We start from the raw sequence: 13,959 nt of genomic DNA on the forward strand, positions 1-13,959 counted from the left end.
GATATTATCAAAAATGTTCCAATTAAAATATTGTATGCACTCTTAAAAATAGTTCCAAAAGTGTTTTTATTTATTTATTTTAGTGTGAAGAACATTAAAAAAAAATCCATGGAATCTTTTTCCACTCTAAAGAACCTTTTTTGGAATGGAAATATTCCATTATGGATGTTAAAGGTTGTTCATAGAACCATTGATGCCAATAAAGAACCTTTATTTTTAAGAGTGCATCTAATTGAAATAATTTTTGTCTGCTTTAGGAGGACGCTGCCTATGTAGATTGAGGCATCTCACTAGGGTCTCACAAGTTCTTGTTAACTATTCCAAAGCGCTCAGCGCTTCGTTCGTTTAAGCGTCTATAAACTGTTGTGAAAGACGAGTTGGAGTATCCAGACAAAAGCTGTCAGAGTGGAGCAGTCAGACACACTCCTGAGAGGCTCTGAATGATGGGGGTCTGTCAACTCAAACCCTCCTGACGAAGATCTGCTCACTTCAGAAAGACTGCTCCAGCATTATTGCATTTTGTGCCACTGACATCATATAGGACACAAGGCAGTTGTTTATTGATATTCATTGTTTGCTCTTTTTTTTCCCCAGGTTGCTCTGTTGGTTTCTCACAACTAGGCGACGCATCCAAACATGCGCACATACTATTTCAGCACCGACACAGCCAAAGATATGGAGTCCTGGATGAAGGTTATGACGGACGCGGCAATGGTCCACACCGAGCCAATCAGAAGGTAAGAAAACATGCTTTGGTTCTCACTGATCCAATCAGAAAGAACACATCCATGGTGTACCACTTCATTGACATTTACAGCTATTTGTTTGTTTGTTTTATCCAGGTTAAGAATAAGTACAAAAAGTAACAATAAAATTGAATACAAATAATAATAAAGCAATGTAGTTAATAATTTAAAATTAATAAAAAAATAAAAATATCTTCTTTATGATCAGTAATCATGTCAAAATGTTAATAAGTACTCTTATCATCAGTTTTAATGGGAGAACACTTAAATGAGTTTGATTCAGAACATTTTGTATATCAGAAAGTCAGCATTTTTAAGTACAATCATTACGAAATGGTATCCTGGAAATCCAGAGTTGTCGCGAGAGCACAAGTTGAATTTGTTCACTCAAATCACCACTCGAGGTGACATTGCCACTCGAGTCACGCTGGCAATGAGTAATGATGCTCATTACCTATGCCCTAGTAGCCGAGCTGCACCAATCACATCGGTGTATCTGATATAGGCGGGCCAGAGGCGAGATGACGACAGCGCTGTGTCATCGAAGTCATTAGTAAACATTGCAAGATGGCTATGGATGAACACCAGTTGTTTGAAACGGCTTTGGCCGCTACAATGAACGAGTTAGACTTGGTTTTTTATCTAAAAGTGGAACAGAAGACGAGGCTCGAATCCTTCCTTTGCAAGAAGGACGTTTTTGCTGTTTTGCTGACCGGATACGGCAAGAGTCTAATCTATCAGTTAGCTCCACTGGTAGCTAAGCGATAACTTGTTGTGATTGGTCGTAGTGTTATCCAATTGTGTGCAGTGAGATTTTCAAATGCATGCTTGGTGCCGCCCCTCGAGTTGGGAGATTTTCATTACTCAATGCCAGACCATTAATCTTTCAGATTTGGGTCTGGATTTCCAGGCTAACGAAATTGCTTAAAGACATTATAAATGGGAAACATTGATTGGTCCACATTGAGCCACAAAAATCCAAAACATTGCACCATGGCTTTGTAGACTTATTCTTTCTCTATTTATCCTGAACTTTTTATATTGTTGACTTGTTTTTGTTGACCCGCCTCAGTCACGTCTTTGCTCTTAGCACTCTTTATCACAGCGCTTTTGTCGTATCTTTTTGAGGAAAGCTGTCGAGTTTCTAGACAAGAACCTCTTCTCTCCCGAGAGAGTCTCACAAGCACAGATTTTCACAGATTTCTAAGTGCATTGGATGTTGTTGAGACTTTGTTTCAGTGCAGCTTTTAGCACAATCACAGATGCCGAAGAAATCTCTCAGACTTAAACATTTGCTTTTTTGATTTTTACTAAAATTGCTTTTTCTCAATTGAATCACATCTGTGATGAACTGTGACTCAAACACTTTTCGTAGAAGTAAAGTGCCGTTTATTAATGGAAACGCATGTTTGGTCTAAAAGTGAGTGTTGCTCTGTATTACACAGTTTTAAGGCATAATCTTTGTGAAAGCTTCTTGGCGTAGACATTACAGTGGAGGTTTTTGTGATTGGCACAGAAACTAGATGTAAAACAAATGGTTAGATCCACCAGACCGTTGCTTTTAATGTGTAATTACTGCTCCCTAAGTATTAAACTTAAGATAAGGAAAGGAAAGGAGAGGCATTCTGTTCCTTACTAATTGATCATACTTAAGATGTTCACGTGTCAGATGATAAAAGAGGCAAAGATAGCAGAAGTGTGCTTTACAAACCATACAAGACCATAATATCATATCAGCAACCCTACAAACACGCTTATGCAACAACCCTAGCATAAATTATCTTAATTGGGGGCTTTTTTGCCAAATAATGGTAAACAATTTATGAATGAGTATGTAAATTAATTTGAATAAATTGTTTAGTCAAGTGACAGACCAAGTAAAGATTTACTTGGTTATCTGTGCTCATATAGTATGCATTTAGAGCAGTTTAATTGCTTGTTCTGTCTTTTTCCTTTAAAGGTACACTGTGTAGTTCAAGTATTTTATTAGCTAAAATCAATGTCTTTATTCATAAATATGTCCCCATTGGTGTAAAATTACCTGACTTATCCTCGTAAGCGAAGAATTTCTTATCTTTATTTACATTGGGCGGGTAAGTCCAAAGTGGCTTCCATGTCGTTCCGCCATCTTGAAAAACTATAATAGCAGAGAGGGACAAAAAGCACTAGCCTACCTCAACGTCTTTTCGTTCAGAGCCAGCGTCACGTGACTGAAACCAGCTGAAACGGACAAGGAGATCAGCTACCGTAGTTGCAACACGCATTTGAAAAAGCGAGGCGCACTATTCGTTTGAATGCAAAATACAATTTCACCGCTAGATGGGAGAAATTCCTACACAGTGTACCTCTATTATGCTATTTTAAAGGATCTTAGTTTTGTTTTGGAATCTCCTACAACAGGTTTACATGCATCCAAGGTCATAAAAAACTTTCATTATCTCATAACATACAATGCAGAATCACCTGTTTTCTCACAGCGTCTGAAATGGTTTTATCAAGGATTCAGTTTCTATAAACCCCACCTTTCCGAGAGCTTCCTCTGCTCTGATTGGTCACATGGCCCAGTCTGTTGTGATTGGTCGACTGCTTACAGCGCGTCGGAAACAAAACTACGTAGGTTCGATAAGTAAGACTGGAATTACTGACGACTTGTTTCAGTTCAGAATCAGTTCTTTCGTTTAGAGACAATAACTCCATTTATCTGCACTTTGATCTTTGAAACTTTGCCAGACCTTTTACATTCACAGACAGCGACTGTATATTACACACTACATGAAAGGTAATATCCAAAGAAGCATGAATGTTCTGACTCACTCTCTCTCTCTCTCTCTCTCTCTCTCTCTCTCTCTCTCTCTCTCTCTCTCTCTCTCTCTCTCTCTCTCTCTCTCACTCTCACACTCTTTCTCTCTCATCTGCAGGCTTGAGAAGGTAAAGGTTGACCCACGCAGCCCTCAGGAGATGAACAACATGCTGAATCACCGAGTCCTGACCCGACCTGAGATCCAAAACAATGAGAGAAACCGCGAGACTCACCGCCAGGAGGAGAAGAAGCAGAAACCCGTGGACAAGCAGCCCTGCATCCAAAAAGACAAAGAGAGCAGGGCTAGCGTGCAGAAAGACGGAGAGCGATACACCCTCCAGAGAGACACCGACAACTACGCTCTGCACAAAGAAGCTCAGAGACTGCAGAAGGACGGCGACCGCTACATGTTGCAGAAAGACGTGGAGAAATACGTCCTCCAGAAAGACGGAGACAAATTCGCCGTCCACAAAGACGGAGAGAAGTACCTCCTCCAGAAAGACGGGCAGAAGTACACACTGCACAAGGACGGAGACAAGTACACGCTTCAGAGGGACGCGCCACCAAAAGATGGCGAGAAGATCCTACAGAAAGATGGAAGGTATTCTCTCACGCTCCCGAGGGAAGGAGAGAAGCATAAAGACCCCGAGAAACCCGTCCCACCCCCTCGGGAGGGCGAGAAATACGGTTTCCAGAAAGAGGGCGCCGTGGAGCGACCGCTCACGAAGATCAACAGCATCAAACTCCAGCCGGCTCAAGCGGCGGCCATCGCTGCGGCCGTCTCGTCCTCCAGGCAGATCCAGAGCGCAGCATCCGGATCCGGACAGTACATGCCGTCCCAGGTCAACGGTTCCGGGGAACGAGCAGGAGACCGAAGCCCCGGAGACATGAGCAACACGATGCCCCTGAGGACGCCGGTCCCGCCACAGCCGGCAGAACCCGAGAGATCTCTGAGCAGAACCAGCTCCATGCAGCAGCTGGAGCAGTGGGTCCGGACGCACCGCACACGGGCCCCGGACGACGACACCAGGAGGTGAGGACGCACGTTTTAGAGCTCTCATTTCAATATCAAATATAGATTTATTTTATTTTATTTAAATATTAAATATACACAAGGTTTAAAATGGACTTTTTCACTCACCGGCCAATTCTGTCAGGATCACTACCGTCAAATACAGTTGACAATTAGCATACAGTTTGGATTGGCGGTATGCAGCCTAGCATATATAAGAGCAGGAGAGCAGCAATAACCCCCCTTGGGGTAAACGGAACAGAACCAACATGAAAGTTTGCAAATATAATTCAAGATTTTAAAGTACAACATAATTCGAGAATTTATTCTGATTCAAGGGGATTCAGAATGCCAAATCCTGACTGGACAAGAGGTGGAGCTGGGGATGGAGGAGGGTAATTCGCTCCTGAGAAACGCGATAGCTGCTGATAATACTGAAGGTGCTTATATATGTATACGGTAATAGGCGTCGTATTCCTATAGGTAGATGTGGATCAGCTGATGCGAGCTTGACTAACGTGACCTGCCTGCTTGATTTTGGCTACTAAATGTTTAATTTACCAGCCATTCAGAATTTATACTAGCCAAAAAAAAAAAAAGAAGAAATAAACCTGATCAACTAGTTACAGTTTATTTTGTATATATATTTAATATTTAATATTCTGTGCAGATTTGGCTTATACAAACTTCCCCAGCAAAGGGAGTAAACATAATAAGTAACCTGCCAAATTGGCTAGTGATTTGACCACGTTACCCGCCATGGTTGATTTTTACACTGTAAAAAGAGCGTTTTAACACGTCTAATTTAAACCACGTCACTGTATAGACTTCGGAAGCAAGTAAATGGTTTATTTTAATGTCGTCCCATATTCCGTCTGAGGATTATGTTTGTTCGAAACATTTTATTTTTGTAAACGAGGCACTGTGTAATGAGAGATCTTTTGTTGAAAAAACGTAAATTATTTAATAATGTTTTGTCTGACAGTGATGGTTTTATATGAATAATGTTTTAAAAACACTTACTCGCGTGCAATAGCGAGGGGGCGTTGATATTGTTTCCTATGCAATGATGTTAGCCAATCAGAACAGTGGCCGTTAAAGGAGCCGACCCTTAAAAATGTATGATTTCAGACAGAGGCTCAGAATGAAGGTTGAAAATAATTGTTTTTACACAACACACACACACACACACACACACACACACACACACACACACACACACACACACACACACACACACACACACACACACACACACACATATATATATATATATATATATATATATATATATATATTTATTTATTTATTTTGGTGCAAAAAAAACTTTATCAACACAAGTGAACCTCAAAGAAATCCATGTCAACCCTTTAATTAAGCATTTTGTAGTTTTCAAGATGTAATGCATAATGTTTAGGGGTTTTTTTATTTTATTTTTTTTAGGTTGTAATATGTTTCATTTGTAAACTAACTATTTTGTAGTTCATAATGTTTATTTTGTACAAGGAGTATTTGGTAGTTTAAGCGTGCATTGTGTAGTTTGTAATGTGCATAGTTATCATGTTTCCAAAACTAAACACATTACGAACTACACAATACATGCTTTACTAGCTGTACAATATGCACTTTACAAACTCACAAAATACTGTGTGAGTGCATATATAGTTGTGTTTTTGTACCCTCCGTCTCTCTGCCAGAACCTGGACAAACACACCGGATTCATGCATCATTCTGTCTCTCTCAGAACGCAGTGTTTCTTCTCCCACTCTCAGTCCCCTGACACAACACACTCCAGCGTCTGCAGGCAGTGTTCCTCCGTGAGCTCTTTATCATGAGCGAACAGATATTTTTACCTCTGCCCGGTCTCCTCCGCCGACCCGGGCTGAGAGGATGAAGCTGGTTATGTGGGAGCCGCTACTGATGTCAGGTGCCGTCCTCCGTTCAGCCGTGCAGTCGACGCGTGTTTGCTTCGCTTGTCTCGTCCTCCTCTCCTCAGATGAATAAGTCATGGAGCTTTATGCTCAAGCACCACGAAAATTTGTCTCAAAGTGGATCAGAGTTGCTGTCAGCGCAGGAAGAGGAAGAGGAACAGGGAAGCGAGCGAGGAGGGAGGACAGCGGGCGTGTGTTTGCGTTATTTAAGATGCTGATTCATGCTCATTATCAAAAGGCATTGGTGAAGCGTGTCTCTGCTCTCTTTAATATTTTTTGCAACTTGTGCACATATCGCAATGCTTGTTTAGGCTGCCGTCAGGCTTATTTTTGACAGTTTGGATATGCACGTCTTGTCCAATCACAAACTTTCTTTCCAAACTCTCAGCAGATTGCGTGATCTCATGCTGCGATCGGTTTATTTATTTATTTTTGTAATGCAGCTAACTGGATTTTAGGTTATTTAGTTTAACGTAACCAACACGCAAGATTCAGGATGCAATTGATTGCAGCAGACACAGACAAAAATTCAAACACATTTGTAAGCAAAATCGTTTTATTTTAGATTAAAAATTTTAATAAAGTGCTTTGAGCTGATTTTGTCAGTGATTACACTTTAGATTAGGGTCCAATTCTCACTATTAACTAACTGTTAACTACGACTTTTGCCTCAATAAACTCCTAATTACTGCTTATTAATAGTTAGTAAGGCAGTTGTTAAGTACAGAATAAGGCATTAATATGTGCTTTAAAAGTAGTAATAAACAGCCAATATACTAGTAATATGCATACTAATAAGCAACTAGTTAATAGTGAGAATTGGACCCTAAAATAAAGTGTTGCCATTAATTTATATATATTTATTTAATATATATATTTAAAATGAGTTTGACAGTTTTTGGATTTCATTAACACAAACAAAGATAAGATGGCGATTAAACTTTAAATTAATATACACTGATGAAAATGACATAATACTGCTCAGTATTACTACTAAAATGTTTTAGAAAAATAATAAATTAGTTTTAAATGTGTGTGTATATATATATATATATATATATATATATATAATTGATATTTGTATATATAATATATATTTATTCAAATGTTATATTTTAAATCATTTGTAAAAAAAAAAAAAAAAAAATCTGTAAGTTTCACATTTGTTTGTCATTTTGCATCTTGTCAAAATTTAATTTTTCCGATTGTTATATTTCATTATAGAGTAAATTTATAATTATGTACGAATTAACACGCTGCCATAATATATAAATAGGATGTTTATCTGGCAATGGATGTTTCCGATGTTGGCAATTTCTTTGATTATAATTATAATGACAGTGATTATATATCAATTCTCTTGGAGTGCCATGTGTTCAGTTAAATAATTTGAGTGAAACTAACTGCTGTAAAACTGTCTATTGAAAATATTTGATGACTAATGCCAGCATTGTTCACTGTGGTAAATAATTTAGTTGGTCTTCTACATCCAGCCAACATGGTTTGGAGCTTCTCGTGTTAGAACAGAGCAAATAGAGATGTGATTTTTGTGGTTTGTGAATTTTGGCACTCGGAGCTCTTTATTGATTTCCACTCTGTCAGTACAAGGGTGTGCAAGCCAAACCTTTTAATGGAGCCTATAAAAATGCCAGGGAACGGAAGCCGAAATCAGCAGCTCCTGGAAGAGCAGTGCTCGTAACTCTCCCTCAGTCTTCACAAACTCCACTGGCACGCTCTCACTCTTCCCATCTGTTTTCCTGCGCTTCCTGTTGATGATGTTTGTATGCTGTAATTATTTCTGAGCGATCGGCAGATGACAAGTGAAAATTAGAGACGGTTAATGATCAGCCGGAGTCAAAGTTGAAGGCTTTTGTGGAGGGAGCAGGACCGTGACGAATATATGCATCTTTTTAAAAGTCTTGAATTTGTTTTTGGCCTCTACTAGAACAGGTTTTCCTGCTTGAATGTTATTTTCCTCATATTCTCCATTGTTGCGGCTCCTCTCTTCCCAGTCTGTCAGTAACGCTCTGTTTAGTTCCTGTCTCTATGAAGCCCCTCCTTCTGAAAAGCACACTGTGCTCTGATTGGTCGGCTGGAGCGGTGTGTTGTGATTGGTCAGTGTTTGGGACATGTCCCGCCCCTTACCATAACCGCCAGTTTAACACACTACTAACTAACTCAACCAGGCCACACCCCTTTATTCTGCGTATGAATTATTTAAATGAGGAATATTGTGACGTTCTCGGAAGAAACTCAAGACTACAATGGAGGCGTTCCAGGGAGTTCAGAAACACTGACACTGATATAGAGAATAACTCTCTTTTTCAAGCAACGTTACACACTAAAGAGAGTTGAACCCCTTTAATTATCACCTGCAGCATAACAGGAAATCATCACAAAGTCAAAGCCAGGCCTTATTAGCATGATTGTATTATAAATCTCACTTATTCAAGTGGATTGCTCGAAGTGCTGTTGTTTTGTATATCATTGACCTCTTTGTGACTTCACTTTCTTTGTTTTCCAGCATTACATCCTACCAAACGTTGCCAAGAAATATGCCGAGCCACCGGGCGCAGATCGTGCCGCGTTATCCCGAGGGTTACCGTACGCTCCCGCGCAACATGCTTCGGCCGGACAGCATCTGCAGCGTCACAGGGTCGATGTACGACCGGGCGTTACAGCCCACCACGGCAGAGAAGCGCCGCTCCATACGGGACGACACCATGTGGCAGCTGTACGAGTGGCAGCAGAGGCAGTCTCACACCCGGATCGGATACGGGACGCTTCCCAGCCCTAAAACCATGGGGCAGATCACTGAGTCCATCCCCACCTCCCCTTCCCACGGATCACTGGCCGGTTACCACACCTTCTCCCCTAATCGTCCTCTGAACCCAGATTCCCGCTCTGAAGTTTCCTCGCCGGTGTTTCGTGGGGACGTGACTATTGAACGCCGCCACCGACCGCACCTCTCTAAGGTAAAGAGTTACATGGGGTTCCCACCGTATGGAAAGACTGGGAAAATCACAGTCACAGACGAGGCTTAAGCTAGTCCTAGACTAAAATACATGCTTGATGTTTTAACTGAAAGCAACTTGCACTGACAAATCTGAAGTTGTGGGAACCTCTGCATTTAGTTATAGTTTAGAAAATGGTGATAAAATAGGACAAGAAACTCAGAGTTATGAACTTCACTGGTTTTGTCCGTCCTTCTGCTAGACCGTCTCACAGATGAATTATGTTGAATATCTGTCAGCTGTTAAATTTAACTACACAATTAGATAATTCCAGTTTAGCTCAAACGATTACCAAGCAATGCTTCATTTTGTTCAGTCTGTGTGTAAAAAGGTCGCATTAGCAATTAAGGCGAGACACTACAGGTGAATAGGGTAAAATTTCTAACTAGCAGATATCACCTTGAAACTTTGCCAGTTGATTACCTACATTAAGATGGGAAAAAAATGTATTACAAGTTTTCTGTAATTTAATGTTTAAATATGCGAATTAGGCCAGATCTAATTAAATATGCGCTAATTTGCATATATATATATATAAAGAAAAACGAAATCTGAGTATTGGATAAAGCCAGGTTAAAAATTATTTTTTCATTGTGTTCACATATTAGATGGGAAGAAAATTACAGAGGGGTTTATGAATATCTGCTTTTGTTATCCTGTAAAATATACTGTCAATAGTCTTAAAAAATGATTTTTGGAATAAAATGTTATATAAATCAGGCTAGGAATCATATATTTACAAATCCCTCTGTAAATGTCTTCATAATATAACTAGGTAAAAGACTGGAGAGTTTGGTTGTATATAGGTGCTACTGAAGTGGAGATTTCGGACTTTGAGTATGAGAGAAAAGTCATTTTGATAAAACGGGCTTTAAAGATTTATCATCAGCCAATGAGATGCGCATTCAGCCCTTTTACTTTAACGATTGGTTGCTGATAAAAAGGAAATGGCCATATTTGGATCCGACAGCATTGTACAGGAGAGAGAGAGCTTTCCAGTGTCTCGCCTTAAAGAAAAAACACTGGTCAGGTCAAAGTGTCGGAATAATGTTTGGTCCCAAATCTTTTATACATTTTACTGGTAGTCACTGTATGAGGAATTTGTGGGTATAATATGTCACAGTTTACTTTATTTTGCTATCCTCACTTACATAAATTAATCATAGTGTCCTGCACAGACTAGTAAAAATATATATATATATCTAGTGTCTGAATAATTTTTGGTTCGACTGTAAATCTGTCTCTCAAACCAGAATCTTGCTCAGACACGTCTTTCAGCGATTGTATAATGACACAACTGTCATTTTCCTGAGCTGAGCGGGTGATTATCCGCTCACATTAAATTACCGAGTCTTTAAGTTTCTCTGAATGCTGAGGGTTTAATGCTCTCTTCACCAGAACGGCTCGTTCCAATTGCCATGATTGTCGTGCTTTGCTCTTTCTCTCTCAGTATTCCTACCCTGCCGAGCGCAGGCCCGTTCCTCCCGCACAGAGCATCACTGCACAGTCTCTGCAAGGCAAAACGGTACGCTTTCCCTCTTCTCCACCCACCACTTCCTCTGTGCAAACAACATCTATGTAACACACAGATCCACAACTTTGCTTTCCTGTCAAACTCTCTGCATTTTTCAGTTGCAAGCCACTGAGGATTCGTTGAGGCTTCTCTGTCTTTGGCTTGCAAATTAGGCTGCTTTTTGGACAGAATATTTTACATGCGTAGGTCGAAGCTGCTTATTTTAAGTCAACGTGAGATCAAAATTGATTTAGTTTTTTAAAACATGCTCCTGGTCTCACAGTGCATTATTCATCAGTGCACATCATTTCAAAGGTAAACATTTTTCTCTAATCTTTCATCAAAATATGACTTGATCTGCTTCACCTGAAGGTATTCCACATTATGGATGTAAAACAGGTTGCAAATGCATTTCATGTTGAGTTAAACGGATATTCAAATATGTTCTACAAGTACAAGTACACACCAGTAGCCTTGTCATCTGCACAAGGTGTGTGTGTTGATGGGTTGTTTCAGTGCAGAAGAGTAGGTTATTTATGTTTTAGGTTGAATTAAATGTCTCTGACAGAGAGGAGCGTGTGTGTGTGTACTTGTGCAACTATCTTTGTGAGGACCAGTTTGAGTTTTAGACCATTGGAGTGAGGACAAACAGAGTAAAGTGAGGACATTTTGGCCGGTCCTCACTTTCTGAGAGCCTTTAAAGGCCTGTTTGAGGGTCAAGACTTGGTTTTAGGGATAATGTTATAATGAGGTCAAGGGTCGGTTTAGGGTCAGGGGTCGGGTTAGGCACTTAGTTGCGATGGGTAAGGTCAGGGTAAGCGGCTAGAGATTGCACTGTGTCAATGAATGTCCTCATAAAGATAGATGTACAAGAGTGTGTGTGTGTGTGTGTGTGTGTGTGTGTGTGTGGTGTGTGTGTGTGTGTCTGTCTATTGTGACAGCAGCACACAGGAGAAGTGCTAATACCATAAGCTCTTATTAAAACTAAAATGATTATTCTCTTACTTGACGTTTCCAGTTTTAACAGCCTTAGGCCGGCTTTTACCTGTTAAACCTATGCTTTTTATTTATTCATTTCACTAACACAAAATACAATAGGCAGAAATTGTCTGTGATATGATTTCAGGGAGACCGAGCATTATAATGAAAAAGCCTGCGGTCACTTGATGAAATATTAATAGAACTCCTCCATATGTGTTTTACTCATCATCACTGGGTAACTGTTGGAAAAATGTCTTTAGCTACAGTCCATGAAATTAAATTTAGTATCTTAAACATTTTGATTTCAGTAAAAGCCTCTTCATCTCCCTGAGAAAGTTTTTATGATCTTTGTTTTTGTGTGATGTTACTTTTTTTATTCTTAAATTATTATAACCCAAGATGAAATGTCAAACACAAGATGACTCGGATCCCTGGGTTATTTGCTTCAAGTACTGCTTAATTGGGTGGAAGAACAAGTTTCTAAGGATAAATGAGTGTTTCTTAAAAACATATTTAAACTTAATTCAGCTATTCCTGCTGGAAAAACAACAACTTACTTTTAAATTTAAAGTTACTAACCTAGTTTATGCAACTTAGCTGGTTAATGTCGGTCTATCCTGAACATATTATACTTCAATGCTACAACATTCTATTCAAATAGAAGCATTGAAGAATATAACATTTTCAGGATACTGATATAAACCTGTGATTTCTAATTAACATTATTAACCAGCTCAACCAGGTTCAGCTAAGCTGCATAAACCAGTTTAATAATCACACACACATACCTATATAGTATCTATTAATATTTTCAATTACCTTTTATTTTTTTCATTTCAATTTGTTTTGTTTTTTTTTGTAATTTTGTTGTGCTTGATTTTCATTTCTTAAAAGCTAATTTTCCAGCTATTAATACACAATCTAAAACCAGATTGTACTTAGTTTCTAGCTAGAGAACCTGTTTTTTTTAATGGTTACTAAACTGGTTTATGCACCTTAGCTGTCCCTGCTAGAGCTGGATAATCATATTGAATTAGAAACCACAGGTTTATGTCAGTCAATCCAGCAAATGTTCAAAGATTGCAACTCAACACACAAAATACAATAGGCAGAAATTGTCTGTGATATGATTTCAGGGAGACCGAGCATTATAATGGAATAGCCTGCGGTCACTTGATTAAATATTAAAAGAGCTATGTCATTACCCATCTGTATCCAAACACGGCCCAAACCCCCGTAACTCTCTGATCCCGGCCCACACTAACCGCTGTCCTGTCCCGCTGCAGCCAGAGGAACTGACTCTTCTGCTCATCAAACTGAGGCGGCAGCAGGCCGAGCTCAACAGCCTCCGTGAGCACACGCTCGCACAGCTAATGCAGATAAACCTCGATGCCACCAACCCAAAGGTCAGCCTGTGCATCCCAGAGTAAAGGGCTTGTTAGTGTACCCCGCAAACCCCCCAGCCACCCCACAACCTCGCCCTTTCATCTCCTAGTTTGGTGGTTTTCCCATTGCTTCCGCATGCTGTTGTGGATTGGTGGATGTCTACTTTACTGTAAGTTTCAATGCAAGATTTAGTGCTTTACAGTAAGGTTTCATTTGTTAACATTAGTTAGCTACATTAGTTAACATGAGTGGACAATGAACAATACTTCTAGTGCATTTATTAACTCTTTCCCTGCCATTTTCTGGGAATCCATGATTTCACTGTTACACACAGTAGGAGGCGCTATTACGCTTCTTCCCGGAAGAGTACAGAATCTCCAGATCCAATAGTAAGCATTTCTTACGCACATGTAAGATAACGCAATCATCAAATGTTACTAAATGAAATGTCGAACCAATGAAAAGGTAATGACTGTGAAGCTTTGGTGGTGTTGATGGACTCGGTCTGTGTTTTGATCATCGTTATGAATCTGATCCGGACGTAGTCCTTCACCAAAATGTCATTTTCTCAGCTTT

At 39.7% G+C, this 13,959-nt stretch overlaps 1 protein-coding gene across 19 annotated transcripts in view; it reads left to right on the forward strand.

Annotated features, from left to right (window-relative positions):
- plekha5 (pleckstrin homology domain containing, family A member 5) overlaps positions 1–13,959 on the forward strand; it is a 156,306-nt gene that overhangs the window by 117,939 nt on the left and 24,408 nt on the right. For 9 of the 19 annotated variants that reach the window (XM_081364344.1, XM_081364345.1, XM_081364347.1 and 6 more), the window contains 4 exons: positions 622–737; positions 3,665–4,579; positions 9,014–9,464; positions 10,954–11,028. In XM_081364344.1, coding sequence (XP_081220470.1) covers positions 622–737; positions 3,665–4,579; positions 9,014–9,464; positions 10,954–11,028 — 1,557 coding nt within the window. Of the gene's footprint in view, positions 1–621; positions 738–3,664; positions 4,580–9,013; positions 9,465–10,953; positions 11,029–13,283; positions 13,404–13,959 lie in introns of all 19 variants that reach the window. The other 10 variants (XM_081364326.1, XM_081364337.1, XM_081364342.1 and 7 more) reach the window with 2 other exon arrangements.

The sequence above is a fragment of the Scardinius erythrophthalmus genome (genome assembly GCF_964197995.2).
Source record: "Scardinius erythrophthalmus genome assembly, chromosome: 4".
In the NCBI taxonomy this organism is placed as follows: domain Eukaryota; kingdom Metazoa; phylum Chordata; class Actinopteri; order Cypriniformes; family Leuciscidae; genus Scardinius; species Scardinius erythrophthalmus.